The 16,337-nt window shown below is 35.1% G+C and overlaps 1 protein-coding gene across 2 annotated transcripts in view; it reads left to right on the forward strand.

The window, feature by feature from the left end:
• Window positions 1-334: 334 nt before the first annotated feature.
• Window positions 335-16,337, forward strand: part of LOC142987202 (endonuclease/exonuclease/phosphatase family domain-containing protein 1-like) — a 41,051-nt gene continuing 25,048 nt past the window's right edge. Inside the window, exons 1-4 of one of the 2 annotated variants that reach the window (XM_076135800.1) lie at window positions 335-519; window positions 609-899; window positions 4,899-5,577; window positions 7,664-7,813. In XM_076135800.1, the coding sequence (XP_075991915.1) occupies window positions 623-899; window positions 4,899-5,577; window positions 7,664-7,813 (1,106 nt within the window). In that variant the 5' untranslated portion in view covers window positions 335-519; window positions 609-622. The remainder of the gene's footprint in view (window positions 520-608; window positions 900-4,898; window positions 5,578-7,663; window positions 7,814-16,337) is intronic. The other variant, XM_076135799.1, reaches the window with a different exon arrangement.

Below are 16,337 nucleotides of genomic sequence, written 5' to 3' on the forward strand. Positions count from 1 at the left end.
TTCACATTGTCAATAAATTTAACAATAGCCCTTTTTTTAATCGTTATTGTCTTACTTAGAGCACTTTAAGCTATAAAAAGTACAAGAGCGTACGATGGCACCCGCCTGACTATGTAAATTGTATCTTTCGAAATGTAAATAATAACAGAGCTGGTGATTTATTCATCTGCGTTTTATATATCTCTCTAATTTTAGTAAACTTATGCCTAGCACAATATCCTGCATATCCACTCTGCTTAGTATCGCTATCGATAAAATGTGTCGATGTGTTGGCACGTACCTAGTATGTTTCTGTTATCTGTGTCACTCGTTCTGTCAATTAGTTCCTTCTGTCATTTTGTTTCATTGTTGCGATTTACTTGATGACGGGGAGCTGTTTGTCGTAGTGTTTTCGTTCTAAGTCCGTAATTATTTTGGTAATTACAAGAAGATAAATATCGTGATAAGTGCAACAATAGGTGGATTGTTTCATTACATTTCAGTTAGTGCTCGTGAAGAAGTTTAGTGCTAGTGAGTAACGTAAGAATCTATTAATAGTTTTTTTTTCATCAAATGTCTCCAGTGAAATTTGAAATTAGTATTGTTATGATCGATATTTAATTTCGAAGTGGCGGGTGACGATATGGGGCAAAGTCCGAGCTCCGTGTGGAGCAAGAGCGGCCGCGGGAATTCATTTCGGCGGTTCGTGAGACGGAGTAAATTGAACAAGTCCAGTTTGAGCCACACGTTCAATTTGCCGCCTTCCGAGGACTACCCGGAGCTGATGAACGTGAACACTGCGACGGAGGAGCAGCTGATGACGCTGCCGGGGGTGAACAGGCAGCTGGCGCGGGAAATCGTGCGGCATCGCCAGATGATTGGGCGATTCAAGCGAGTGGACGACCTCGCTCTTGTGTCAGGTAAATAATCGTGACAACCTCGACACTCATGTAATTTGGCGACAATTTTTGCACACGTGACACAGTGAAACTTTTTTCGGAACAATACAAGTAGGTATCTTATCTATGCTGTTTATTTATGCAGTAAGATATTGTCTATGCATGGATGCAGAGATGAGTAAAACCTCCTCAGCTATGTCAAGGACTCAATTCAAGCATTAATAATTTGTACTTTTTATTCACAAGTACTTTTAATTGCTTGTAAATTGTAGATAGGTATTTGGTTCTTTGGATTTAAGCAAGAATTTTTATTATTAGTGTACATAAATTATACATAGTTTGGCTATAACTCATAAGTACCTACTGTTATTTATTTGTACTGGCTGGAGTAATAATGCCATAAGGATGTTGCCTGAAAGGATACTAGGTACCTAAAACAATTATTTACTACACACCAGTTTATAGTAACTATCCTCTCGAGCGCCCCACGTCAAAATTCAAATATACCGTTAAGCGTCCAGGCCAAAAATGGCGCGCGAAATTGAATTGGCGGTTGGCGTTTAAGCGCCGATTCCGTCATATTTTGATACTAACGCCCTAGTCATACCTTATATATTTGAAATCTACATAAAATTTGCTATATATTAAAAAAATAAACCACAAATAATATTTGATAGTGGTGGTACAATAGTCGGTTTAATCTGAATATTTTGTGTTTTAGGCATGTGTTTGAAGAAAGTCTAAAAAATATTTTTAGGCATAAAAAATAATATGACGGAAGGTCTTATCGTGTAGTTAATGAATAATGACATTAAAATCCAACTGTAAAATATACTCAAATCTTTAAAATTAGTTAAAAAAAGTATTTACAATATTGGTCATAAAGGAACATGTCGTTGGGTCAGATGTTGTTTAAGGTACTCTCTGGCCTATATCAACCACTTATTCAAGTGTGTGCATTAGATCGTCGTCTCGTTTCATCAGCTTCAATGTCAAATATGTTTGAAAGGGATAAACATAGTTTTAGCATTTAATTTCTACGTTTTTTTAATGTAAGATCGTTTTGCCGTACCACGGTGGCGGGACGCTTGACGGGGGTAGCACATTCAACCGTGACACGGTGGCCGGGCGCTTGAGAGGTTATTCTACCTATATTTCCTAAATAACAATTGACAATTGTCAAATAAAAAAAGTAAATACCCCATAGACACACAGTTGAACTACTATGCATGCAAGGTTGTTTATGCACTGGTATAATAAACTTAATAAGTTTAATAGCTTATTCAGAAATAATTATGAACCAAGATAATTACTTGGTACATAATAATCTTGCCCTAATCCCATGTTATTTGCTTGCAGTACAGTATTATTCTACATTCAGTAGTTTTTATATATAAAGGTGCCACATAGCTGTTATAAATGTTAACAATTAAAATCATTAAACATGTTTTAATGTTAGTTATGCAAACATTTCTTGAGGACTTTTAAGGAGTTTTTAAAACTTTTAACAACTTCTTACATTTGTTGGTAAATGTATAATTCTTAGATAATGATTGCTATATTCTTTACATAATAAATGATCAAGTGATTCCCATAGCTTGGGCTTTTTTTATAAAAAAAATAGGTAAACTATTTTCTAAAATATAATTCATCACCATGAATATGAAAGTCTTACCCCCGGTTTCTGAGGTACTTTTAGCAGTAGTTTATCTATTTAATAGTGTTTAAACTAATACAAAAAAAAACAGATTATGCTATGTGCATCAGAAACCTGGGCATAAGAGATGTTAAAGAAACACTTAGGTAGGTATTTTGCATTTATAATATTAGTAGGTATGAATTCAACAGGTAGATGAATTAATAAAATCTAGTTTTGGGGACAGTGCATTGTTCTAGTTATTTTGCTTACTTATTTACTTACAGCGAGCAGAACTGCTGATTCTGAATGACTTCATACTGTCATCCTCAATCTGTTGACCTGCATTTGTACTTTTGATTACCTCTTATGGTATGATTGCAAAATGCTTAGGTTAATATTTTTAAGTTACGTTTATAACCAATGAAACTTTGTCCATAACTTAGGTAATAAATGCCTACTGATATTTACAATTTGTACCTAAAATGCTCCTCTTATGTTTATGGTAAACTAATGGTCCATCCTGGCTTTGCACTGGGAGTAGCAATTAAAATAGGCCATATTCATCAGTCATAATGTAGCATTAAAATGGGGATTTTTTTTTAATCAGTCCAGTTCTTTTAGACCCAATTTGTTACAAACATACTTGCATGCTAGTCTTTCTTCTTTATAATAGATGTATGGCTAAACAGTTAAATATAAATTACATATTTACCTAAAAATGGGTGGTACTGACCTGATAATCTATACTAATATTATAAAGCTGAAGAGTTTGTTTGTTTGTTTGATTGTTTGTTTGTTTGTTTGTTTGTTTGTTTGAACGCGCTAATCTCAGGAACTAACCGTCCGATTTTAAAAATTCTTTCACTGTTAGATAGCCCATTTATCGAGGAAGGCTATAGGCTATATATCGTCACCCTACAACCGTTATGAGCGGAGTAGTAACGAAAAATGTTACAAAAACGGGGAAAATTATGACCATTACCATGACATTCTCTCTTACGTGACGCAAGCGAAGTTGCGCGGGTCAGCTAGTATGGTATATATAAGGCCCTATTTCTAAAACCTAAATAGTAAACTTTAACATTTCTACATGACTTTATTTCTAGAGTAGCTGCAAAACATTATTTAAAAGTGGTTATATTATTATCACAAATTAATGTTGACATATTATGATAATTAATTATTCGTCTATCACACGGGTCAAGTTTAATGGCCATGAAATTAGAACATAAAAGTTAATTATGTCTATAAAATTAATAAACAATTGTTTTATAATGTTTTCCTTATCAAACATCATCAAATTTTAGCTTATTGTTTGTATATACATTAACACTATTGTAATAAATGTAGTAAACATATTGTTCTTGTACATTTAATTTGTGATAATGCCTACATACATATGTAATTTAATGACATTATGTTAAGCTATTTTATCAAGAACTAGCAGCCGCCTGTGACATTGTCTGAAATGACTTAAGTTTTCCCATTACTACAACATTATTTTTTCCTTTTTACTCCCTACTGGGCCTTTTCCGAAAATCGTCTCTTAGTGCTCCTCTACACTTCCTAAGGAATCTTCATACCATTTTCAGCTTTCTTTGCTTAGTAGTTTCCGCTGTGTCCAGGTAACACAAATGCAAATTGCCCAAGTAAAACCAGGGCTATTTATAATAATGTCTTTAATTTTGTATAAATCTAAACAAATCCCTACATCATCTAACATTTGTTGTTCATTATTATTTTACACTCGCACCACAATGTTAAATAAAAATGTGTTTATAAACATTTTATCAATCTCAACCGCTCTACAATTCACATCATTGTTCAAACACAAATCACATAACACACATATTTCTCTTGTGATTCAGATATTTATGTTGTCACATGAATTTAATGGATTTGTAGAATGGGAACAAGCCTATAATGATAATGGGCATTTAAAATTTAGGAGGTTATGTAGATAAGTAGATGTAACTCAGATAAGTCCTCCGGATTTGGTTTTATCCATTCTACCATCTCATCTATTTGGAATTGCAATCTTTTACTTTAGGCATTCATGATTAGCCTCTGATTATGCTTGCCTTGTTGAAGAACAGGTCAGATGAAACAGTACTTCAGAAGCTGCACTAATTAGCTGGAAATGATAACTTTTTTCTACTCATATAGTTAATAAACGTCAAGGCGATGTCTTCTTATGACATTTTTCTAGTTTATTATCGTATTGGAAAATAAATCAGATTAATTTATAATTCTTATAAATCTTCATTGTGCAACTACCCTTGAATCGCTCGAAAATTTCAATGGTATGCTGTTGGTATTCTTTTCAACTATGACTACAACAGCTATCCACTACTTTTACCTAATACTATTTTCACTTTCAGGTATAGGTGCTGAAAAACTAGAACTACTAAGGCCAGAAATATGTACGAGTTTACGAAAACAGATATCGCGTGCGAGCTCGTGTACGCAATCGTTGGACAGTGTACGTATCACGTCGGAAAGTAGACTGTGCTCAGTGAATTCCTCAAGTGTGTTCCAACTACAGTGTGTGCCGGGCCTTAACCAAGAGATAGCCGCTAATATAGTCGACTATCGCAATAAAAAAGGACCTTTTAAATCTTTAGACGATCTTATAAAAGTACGTGGTATTGATATTGTTAGGCTAAGTGCTATAAAACCTCATTTAAGTTTGGAGCCGAGGAAGTGTGAGAGTGTGCAGCATTTAACTAATGGACATGTGAACGGGTGGGGGGATATGCCATCGACACCTAATGGAATGAGTACACCAAAGACTCCTCATAGGAAGAGTTTGTCTATGCCAACGAATGCCAAGTTTCCTATGACGCTACCGAATGGTTTCGCTACAGTGCCAGTGAACGATATCCTAGACTTACTGTCAGCGTATTCGCATAGGCCGATAGTCGAGGAGGTGTTTACGTATGAGAGGGACGGAGTAAGGTGTTGCCGTCTCGCGTCGTGGAACCTCCATCAGCTGAGCGTGGAGAAGATAACGAACCCTGGTGTTAGGGAGGTCGTCTGCAGGACTATTTTGGAAAATAAGTGAGTATTGTTTTGTTAGACCAAATATCTAACTAACCCCCGGTTTCTGAGATACATTTAGCAGTAGTTTACCGCTAAATGTACTCAGAAACCGGGCATAAGTATTTAGTAACGCTCGTGGCTAGTTGCGCTCATCGCTCGTTAACCGATCAGTGGGTAAAGCAACCTTGGCGCGGACATTCCAAAGATGGGTGCATAGTGTTATTTGAACTGGGCGTTTGGAGGGCACGTAATAAGTCGTTCTCGGTTGTTGTCAATAAGATAACAGTCGTTAAGTCTCGTCAAAGGCTTCTCGGGCGGCTTCAACAATTTTAACACTAGGTTGACCACTAACCATACGACAAATAAAATAAAGTTTCTGTGTGGAAACTACCTATAAGTAAAATTCGAATATCATAAAGGAAGATAATTTAAAGAATCTTCAAGAAATTACTAATAACAGTACGTAACATTTTCACTCTTCATTTAGAAATGCCTTTCATTTATCAAACAAACAATTTGTTTACGTTGCCCTGTCAGACACAATAACAAATAATTGTTACTAGAAAAATTGCTTTAATTATCATGACAAGTGGGTAATTGTATCGATCGCTTAATTAGTTTTACAAGTAATCAAATATTAAATCGAGACAGTTTATTTGTGCTGTTTTATAGTTATATTATCATATCGATTCATAGGAAATGTAATGGCCGCGTAATTATTGGCAACATAGACTAGTCGAGTTTTTTTTTTGGATCCTGTAATTTTTTCCTGTTTCGATCCGATCCGGTCCAATTTCAATCATAACATTTTGGATTATTCACAAAAATCTTTAAAAACACATTAACTATCCTCATGAATCACACTGTCTATTGATCAATACCGCATGAAAATTCGTGCAGTAATTTTTGAAACAGATAGAAGAGGTCAGAATTTTTTATAATAAAATACAGCGATAGTGATAATTCTATCAGTATAATCACACACAGCCTTAAAATCCTTCATAAAACAGTCTTAAAAAGCCTAGTTATCAATCACAAACGACGATACATGAGTAATAGGCGTAGAATTCTCTACACAACAGATGCATACTATCGCGTACATAGTGATTATGTACCAGACAGTCACGATCTCGCGTCATCACTTCCTCGAGATGCCGCAAGTGGTGATTGAGTGATTTCCTAACAATACTAATGGTAATTGATGTGATCTTACTAGAATTTCAATAACGTCTGGCGCAATGGTAAATAAAGTACGTACCATTCAACTTTGTGACTCTGAATATAGCTATAAGCTGCTGCGCGAAAACGAATCGACTATGGCGTTTTATCGTCGACGTCTTACGATTCGTCTTCCACGCAGCAGCTTGTTGCTACATTCAGAGGCATATAAAGATAAATGGCGCGTATTGTAATTATTTTTTGATAGTGTCAAAGGTGCATCGTGTTTTGGTGTCTCAAGAAAAACGAGTGTCATGTATCCTCAGAAATGATATAAATGAATTAATCAGTACTCAAACGTGCGTTATTCCCCTAAAACATTGTTTTATTATATTACCTTGGTATTATTTCATAAATATGACTTGCTTTAAATATTAATCTAATCGTAATCCGTCGAATCGGATACGGAATAGGTACCGGATCTTGGTGTAGGTTTTTGTTTCTGTTGAAAATGTTCTAAACAGAAGTTTGGTAACTTGCCAGGTATAGTACAATAGGCTCGCTATCTTTGCAAAATATTAAAGAAAACATACCTTCACAGAACACACGAACACGATGAAGTATTTTCACCATCTGACAAAGTTGGTGTCCGTAAATGATCGTTTAGGTAATTAGAATCACTCTTCAAAGCTGGTCTCGATAACCACATACTAGTACTTATACATTTCAAGTCAATTTATAATGTTATCTGAGTCGCAGGCCAAAGAAGACCTAATCTTTGTATATTTATAAAAATAAGATCATTTATTATGGAACCGTTGTCCTTCAGTTGGTTGTTCAAAAAGTCTGATACGCTATACCTCCCGACCAGTGGCAGAATTCGGTAAACCATCAAATCTTCAACTGTTTGATGATGTCCTAGTACTGACGAGTCGATTGTTCCCAGGTTATCACTAATAGCCGTGCAAGACGTGCTGGAGGAGGCTGCGCTGAAGATCATCTGTGACGAGCTCAACTCACCCGTGCTGAGGCGAGTGCGCGAGTGGAGGTGCAACACGCAACGATGGGAGTACTGCCTCTCCGAACGAATAGAAAGGTAGGATACTTTATATGACTTTATATTTTCACTTTAAGGTTCCAAAGAGGTTTTCGAAGTTATGTCTTAAAAATAATGGCTGTTAAAAAAATGGCAGCTACTCTAACGAATGGAACGTTGTGGAAAACATCTTCAAGTCGTGGTTGAAAGTTCATCAAAACAGTTTTTGATGGGATTTAAAATTTTCAGTCTGTAAGTTCAAGTGGACTGATTGACCCCCTGTTTTTGAGGTACATTTAACTGTAGTTTATCTATTCGTTCTATTCTATTATTAATAGCGTGAAAACTCATATAAAAGCGCTATTGAATAGATAAACTACCGCTAAATGTACTCAGTAACCGGGGTAACTCTGTAATGTCTGTACTGAGTATGGGGTATATTATTTTATTAATATATTCTTTTATTTAATTTAGTGATAAAAGAGACAAATACGTGAAAACGGCAGATTTAAAAAAATGTTTATCTACAGGTGTCGAGTACTGTCGAGTTTACATATTCGCACTTGACCGGCGCTAATTACCATTTTTTATCAGAATATCGCTACGTAGTATTTATAAAAAACTAAAACTGAGTACACATTTTACTAAAAATATAACAACAGCCATTCAAAACTCCGAGTGAATAATATGTCGTCCACCGTGAATGTTCCAAGCACTTCACTAATTAGCTTCTAGCTGTGCGTAGTGATGTAACAGTTGATGTAAATCGATTTTATCCGCTTCCAATGATCCGATTAGTTTGATACTGGACACCTGTATGACAAGGACAACGGAATTATGTGCGAGCATTATCGTTTACTATTGCTATGTAGATTTACTTTTGTTTTTCTTTCTATTTTTAGGAGTTATAGTTCCACTGTTGGGTATTTTATTTTTGATACTAGATAGGCTATTATCCCAGTCATTCAGGTGCTATAAAAAAATTACACGGTTTGATGTTACGCTTTTCTTTCACATGTCATAATACTTTTTGTAAAGGTCGTCATTAACTGGTGAACCCTATTCGTGTGAATCAATATTATTTGTATTACGTCGGGGAAATGCTGGAAAATCTTAAAACGTCCTTTTAAACCAAAATTTTTGAGCTCTAATCTTCTTCTTTCAAAGAATGCATCCATTTTGGTTTATGTCTTGTTAATCGTGTTCTGAAATTAGTCTATGTATATAGTTCTTCCCAGATACGTAACACTATTTGGCGATCTACATTATTACGGGTGAAATATAGTTTCTCTTTTGGGTGTTGATGCCAAATTTCCTAAAATTAGCGCTGATAATTTCTTCAACAATACATCTAGTACTATACAATAGTGCACTTTTTTGGCTCATAAATGAATTGCTGGGGATTTCTACTTGGTATTTTTTTTGACACATTTCTTTTAATAGTTCTTAAGGGTGGTGAAGTCCCCAAACAAGGTCCCCAAGGTGGCCAGTGATCTCATCTAAGAATCTTCCCTAACCACTTTCCAGGAGAAAATCTTTGTACAGAAGAGGGTCTTTTTTTGTTTAATAATTCATTGGTAAAATCCTGCTTTAGGTACCAAAAATGATACATCATGCCTAAACACGAGTTTGATAATGAAACACGTGCCTAAAGATAAACGTTGTTAATTAAGATTGAAACAATTTAACAAGATAAGATTGCAACATTTAAATAAATCATTTTAATAAGAAGAATCCTGATTACGTCATGGTCAGAGCTGAAATCATCAGATTAAAAGAGTGGCCAGGAGTTTCTTACCAGCTCTTCTCATGCCTATCTGCCGAACTGGCGGTAAATTCACTCTCTGTATCATTGACTATTATGAGTGCTAGCATTTGATCTGAATGATGATTTGATTTTGATTAGTTAATACACTACCTTATACTGGAAAGACTACCAAACCAAACCTGCTGCCCTAAGTCGTCTTCAAGTATCATAATCAAATTTTCGCAGGTGTATTTTATACTTGCATTTTTCTCCTTAAATCACCTGGATAGCTGCCACGGAAAAATCCCCATTCTTGTCGTAAATCGCCTACTACCCACAATTAAGAGAGAAGCGGTTTCTTCAGCCAAATAAATGGGCTTGTTGATTAGTCGTTGCCAAACTTTCGTGGGCTGCGGAGATACCCTTATGCAACATGGATGATGGATAAAGAAAACGATGAGTGTCGCTTTTGTCACTTTTTACATAATTTTTTGAGGAGTTTGTGATCAAAAGTTTTTTTATATTCTTCTCCAGATTTCCATGTACCCATTGCCTAATATCATTCAATATGCAAATACAACGTTATGTATTTGTGATACGAGGAATTAAAAAGGTATTTAAATTGTAGTGAGCAAGATTCCATGGCTGCAGCAGTAAAATCTATCTGTAGTCCAATAGTCCATTACTGACAGAATTATTTCTGTTCTTTCCAAAAATGATTTGTTATCCATTTCTCCCAATTCCCCCGAGTTAGTCTATTCTTGTAGGCTAGTACTAGTTTTTCCAATATTTTTAGAAACTTTTTATGACTCACGGGATCACTGAATCGTTTATTCTGAGCTTATGTCGCACGACACTGCGGCAATACATTTTTAATATTACATGCCAATATGTTTGAAGTATGTGTCTTGTCTGTAGTCTTAGATTTTCGTTGCGTAGAGACCTGGGATAAAAATGAACCTATATCTTAGGGCTATAACCTATACCTGTGCCAGTCCGAATTCGTTCTATAGTTTTTACGTGAAATACCTGAAAAGATCCACTTTCAGAAACTTCCCCCTTTTATTCCATAGTTGCATCATGTCATGTTTATTCTAAGTACCTGTCTACGATTTCGTTTCAAAGAATTGATGACTTAATTAGCGACATCGTATCGATAACGTATCAATTTTTACTTACACGTCACGTGTAAAAGAAATAATTCTGGCCCTCGGGTGGCCCTTGTGAAAGGCATATAGAAGAAGGTATGCTTAAAGTTTTTAAGGTTTTATTAAGGTAATAATATCAATGAATTCAATTGTTTTGATAACTAAAAAAATATTATTTACCTTGCATACATAATATTATGCCGTTTTGCCACATTAGTAGGCAGAGACTAAAGAACGCTATTTGGTACGAATTACTCCATTATCCCTAGAAACTTCCCTTTCCTCATTCATATCCATACATCTTGTCATACAGGACCTTATTTGTGAAATAAATACACCTTAAAAGAGACCCATTGGAACTACATTACTCGTTACTAGTCATATCTTTAACTAGCTGACCCGCGCAACTTCGCTTGCGTCACAGAAGAGAGAATGGGTCATAATTTTCAATGTTTTTGTAACATTTCTTGCTGTTACTCTGTTCCTGTTAGTCGTAGCGTGATGATATATAGCCTATAGCCTTCCTCGATAAATGGACTATCGAATACTGAAAGAATTTTTCAAATCGGACCAGTAGTTCCTGAGATTAGCGCGTTCAAACAAACAAACAAACAAACAAACTCTTCAGCTTTATAATATTAAGTATAGATGATACTCGATATTTTATTACAACGTGTCTACCAATCCACCCTGACCTTCCCAAGCTAAAAACAAACTCATTCACAATATTACTTCCGATAAAAAGCGTAATAAAACATTCGAGTACATTGTGTGCAATATCAAACTCGACGCGATGCGAATCACAGTCACATGTTCCGACACGTTGGTCCATGTATGTATGTATGTATGTATGTACCAGTGTGTTAGGGTGATCGCTTTTGTGTACCACTACTGTATGTTTAAGATTTTATTATGTTGAGATTTAATGGCCTATTGTGGAAGCAATGTACTTGTGTGATATGCTGATAGATTTCAAATACCGGTAACTCGATTCTTTATTTATTTTATTTTATTTTTTATTTATTTATTGTACTTTTACAATTTACCTTAATCTATTAACTAGTTTTACTACTATCGACTACCGACAACCGGCTAGCTATCGAGAAATTTTACACGAAAATCTTTTTGGTGCTTCTACCGGGCAAACTCGGCAGTACCGACTGTAGAGAATGGCGCTACAGTTATTCCTCTGTGAGGTATAATATTTGGAAAACAAACGCTTAATTCATTGCTTATGGGAAAGATAAATTGTTCTCTTCGCTCTTTCTCCCTCCGCTCTTAATCTTATTATTATAAACCTGTAAATCCCCACTGCTGGGTAAAAGCAATATTTTTCCACTTAGTTGATTCCACTTTGGGTTGAAATTTGAAGGTGTCAAAGTCGCCACACCGTCTCTTACGGTGTCTATCTCTAGATTACGCACTTAAAGTATAAAAATAAAGAAAAAATCGGTTAAGCAGTGAAAGAGTTACAAACTTTTGATTTATAATGTTATCATGTCTTACGTAACTCATAAACAGAAAATTACAGTCGAATCTAGAACCTTTCGGTCGAATCTGTAACATACACACATTCATAATCTTTAAATCCTTAAAAAACATACAACAAACATATTCTATACAATATCATTCTGTATAGTCACCTGTCCTAATGGGTCCATTTTGTCATTGGCGGCCACCGCTCGGACGTATACAATTGCATGTTATATCGTACATTGTTTGAATTCGGTTGATCGATGCACACTCCATTGTGAGACAGTTATTTTAGTTTCATTTTAAGTAAGTGCCGTTTTGTGGGACAATTTTGTAGAGTTGGAAACACGGCAAGAATGGGCGAATTCAGAATTAGATTTACAAAATATGACTTTCTCTAATCGATGCGAATAAAATCCGAAGGTACTCATAGCGATACATATGTACATACATAAAATCACACTTTTTCCCATAGGGATAAGCAGAGACCATAGAACGCCACCTGGTAAGATCCTTACAAACTTCCTTTCCTTTATCCACATCCATACATCTTGTGATACAAGACCGCCGGTTATGAGTACGATTGTATCGATAGTTTCTAAATTTACTCCAGATAATTGAGGACTGAGTAATAACTGCGTAATGGTGTGTAATTGAAGAGGTCCAGCAGAGGCCAGTCTGTTCCTTTACTTCCTACCGAACATGCTAGAGGCTCTGGTCAGGTTTCCATATAACATTTCTCCATAGATTCTTATAGGTATAATATATCTCCTTAAGTTATTTCGTACATAGGTAGCTTCATGCAAAATGCTATTTGAATATTGAGTCTCGCGTGAGAAATGTTCGTAGTTTGATGGTTGATCGATGCACTTAGTAGGTACATTCCGCACCTACACGTGCGTTGATAAGATAACAATGGCATTTGTAGACAGTTTCAGTTTCGTTCTAAAGGTTTTGTTCATGCGTAGTTATCTTGCTGTAGACACTATAAAAACTTCTATTTGTTATCGTATAGTTACGTAATAAGCCTTAAAAATCGACTGACGATCGAGTTACTGGAATTATCTGGAACACAATATTTTATTTGCTACTAGCTTTACGCAACGAGGAATTTTAACCCCGTGGGGAAAATTTCCAAAAAATCTTTCTGAGTGCTAAGGAATCTGTTCCTAAGGAGCCCTCTCAAGTTTCTACGCCCAGTAGTTTTGGCTATTGTAGTCAGTCAGTCACTCAGTAATGGAAGAGTTTTATATAAGTAAGTACATAGATTATTCTCCCAATGCTGTACATTCGCTCACTCCAGTAATAGTAGATATAAACTTAACTCAATTTATAATAATAGAGCTTTTCCTACTTGATGGTTAACAATCTCTTAAAAGGTCCTCTTATGTAACACAATTATTATTAGCCTGTCAAAGTATGCGTGTTTTGTCATACATTCCTTTCATTTTCTTGTCTCAATTGACAAGGTAATCCAATCTCATACGTATACAGTAAGTAAAAATACGCGAGATTAGATACACGATCTTTTACCTGATAACGTTATCAACGTCTATTCACTGTGATATTGATTATTACATCATGTTATTGTCGCGTTGTGGAAGTTTCTTATCAGTGATAAGCGATAGCCTTAACCTATGCACTCTCCTTCGATAGGATTAATTGATAAACGCAGGTAATTTTGGGACACCTTTTTTAATAACAATTTAAAGACCTTGCGTGACTATTAGCCATTATTACAGTACACTAATCCAACCATGTATTAATTGTCTTCGTTTTCTTGACGTTTCGGCCAAGTTGCAATGGATGCGAATGCAAACTAACTGTGTCAGACAATCAGGCATAACCGATTGACAGTTAAAGCGAGGTTTTTTGCATCCAATATCTTTAAAGACATTCATTATTTATTTCATTGTATTATACGATTGTTGAAAAATCTAGGTTTTTGGCCTAGATTTGTTTTCACAATCGTGTCAGATGCGCTAAGTTCCTTGAACTGTCAGCATTGAAGAATCGTTTCATCGCGTCGCCCCTTGCTTCCGTCCTGAGCTCGAGACCCGGCTTTAATGCAAATACTTCTAGACTTCGAGGCGACTTTAAATTGTTACTTTTATTTGAGGAACACTAATATAACTACGTTAAAAGTATCAACCCCCGTTTCTGAGGTACATTTAGCGGTAGTTTATCTATTCAATAGCGGTTTTTTTTAATGAGTTTTAACGCAAGGCTGGGCAAGGCCTAACCCCTCCCTCATTACGGGAAGAGACCCTTGCCCAGCAGTGGGACATTAATGGGTTAAATTTATTTATTTATTTATTTATTTAACGCTATTGAATAGATAAACTACCGCTAAATGTACCTCAGAAACCGGGGGTAAGTAACCGAAATATGGAAACTTTATTTCCGTATGTGTAGATTGTGTAGCTCGTACCGCATTTTTTGCTATGAAAATCATATCCAACAAAAGATGTCCTATTCTTCTGCGTTCCTTATTGATATATAATAAATTATTTTTAACTGGATCCACCTTCGATTATAGCCAATTATAGAAGACTACAACATATTCAAAAAGGCGAGTTAAGTATTTTTTTTTCTGCGGCGGTTACTTAGAAAGGGCGCTGTAGGCGCTGGGCGTTTAAAAAAATAACATATATCATTGTTAGTATCGTTACCCAGGTGATTCAATCGTGTAGTGTATGTTTTAGATTATTTTTAATGCTTGAAAATTAATTTGTTCACCAATTACACAGCCAAAAATAAGTTATAAATGTTTAGTTATAAAAATACATTTTTAATAACGAATAGTGTTTCAAACAATACCAACATTCGATCCAATTAATGAAAAAGTTTTTTCCATCACGGCTTTCAGTTTTCATATACTCGTGAAGTTATATTTCATGCAGCTCTACAAATGGCGCTGAATAATATATAACAAAGCGTTCATTTTCTGGCTTCACCTAGTTTCTGTACGAATATTCGATATTTTTTTACCTCTCTATGTAATGGTACGGAAAATATTTCCTTCAGTTGAATATATTATACCTACAGTTTCAAAAGGTCACATCTCGCATTACAAAGGCATACGACTTGTGCTCTTTTTGAAATTACGTATTTGTTTCGATGAAACCTTTCAATCGAGTGCTTTAATTCTTTCTTACAAAGTAACACGTAACGGTTTTAGTGAAAGAAGAGCTTAAGTGATCTTAATGCTCTTTTCATCTTATACCTTTTTCCACTGTTCGAGTATGCTCCTTCAGATTTTGAGTTCCTCTTTGACAGCGGTCCATGGGAGACTCTTTATAATAGTAGTATATAAGTGTATATTAATACATACACATAACATCACGCCTGTTGGTTATAACAAGCGGCAAGGTGTAGGCAGAGGTTTTAAAATACAATTATGTTGCGCTATTTATACAGTTAGTATCATGTAATAGAGGGCCAGACTACTGCCATATACCGAAATGGCAAATGTTTTAGAAAAGACCCATAGCACTTTGCTCGACTAGAATCGAACCCGAGACTTCTGCACAGCAGTCGCATACACTAACGACAGCTCCGTAGAGACAGATTCACGTGTTTGAAAACACATACAATTGTATATTATCTCACCAATTACTATTGAACGTTTTATCATAGTATGTAATTTAAGGAGAATCGTTTGAGTAAATATTGGAAGGTAAAAGTCCGCTTTTATTTTAACTATGGTTAGGTATTTAGGTAATCAAACAGTCAGTAAAACGTTTCTTTCCACGTTATCTATTGATAACAATCTTATCGTACACAGTTAACTTGTTTAATGGGTTAGACATATACTGAAATAATTTTGGCTATTGTAAAACAAACAAACCTAATTTTTAAAAACGTAGTGTTCCTACTTTTGGAGATAGCAACAAAAATTGCTATTTTATCTATTTCAGCAAACAATTTATTTGATCTGATGCTAAGTTACTAATACTACAGAAATGTACCATGTATACGACACGGTACGTTTCTGTACGTTGTATTTCTGTTTCTACTGAACAAAAAAAATAAGTAAAAATATATTTAAAAAGCTTCCTGCTTTACAAATTGTAATTGTTTGGTTAATTTTGGGACTATTGGTGATGGTTTATTGCGATGAAAAATTGATTCAAATCAACAAAAATAGGAATCATACAGGAAGGAAGGAAATTTTATATTTTTTCAGTTAGTGAAATTCAACCAGCTATATTAG

Source organism: Anticarsia gemmatalis, chromosome 3, assembly GCF_050436995.1.
Source record: "Anticarsia gemmatalis isolate Benzon Research Colony breed Stoneville strain chromosome 3, ilAntGemm2 primary, whole genome shotgun sequence".
Classification (NCBI taxonomy): Eukaryota; Metazoa; Arthropoda; class Insecta; order Lepidoptera; family Erebidae; genus Anticarsia; species Anticarsia gemmatalis.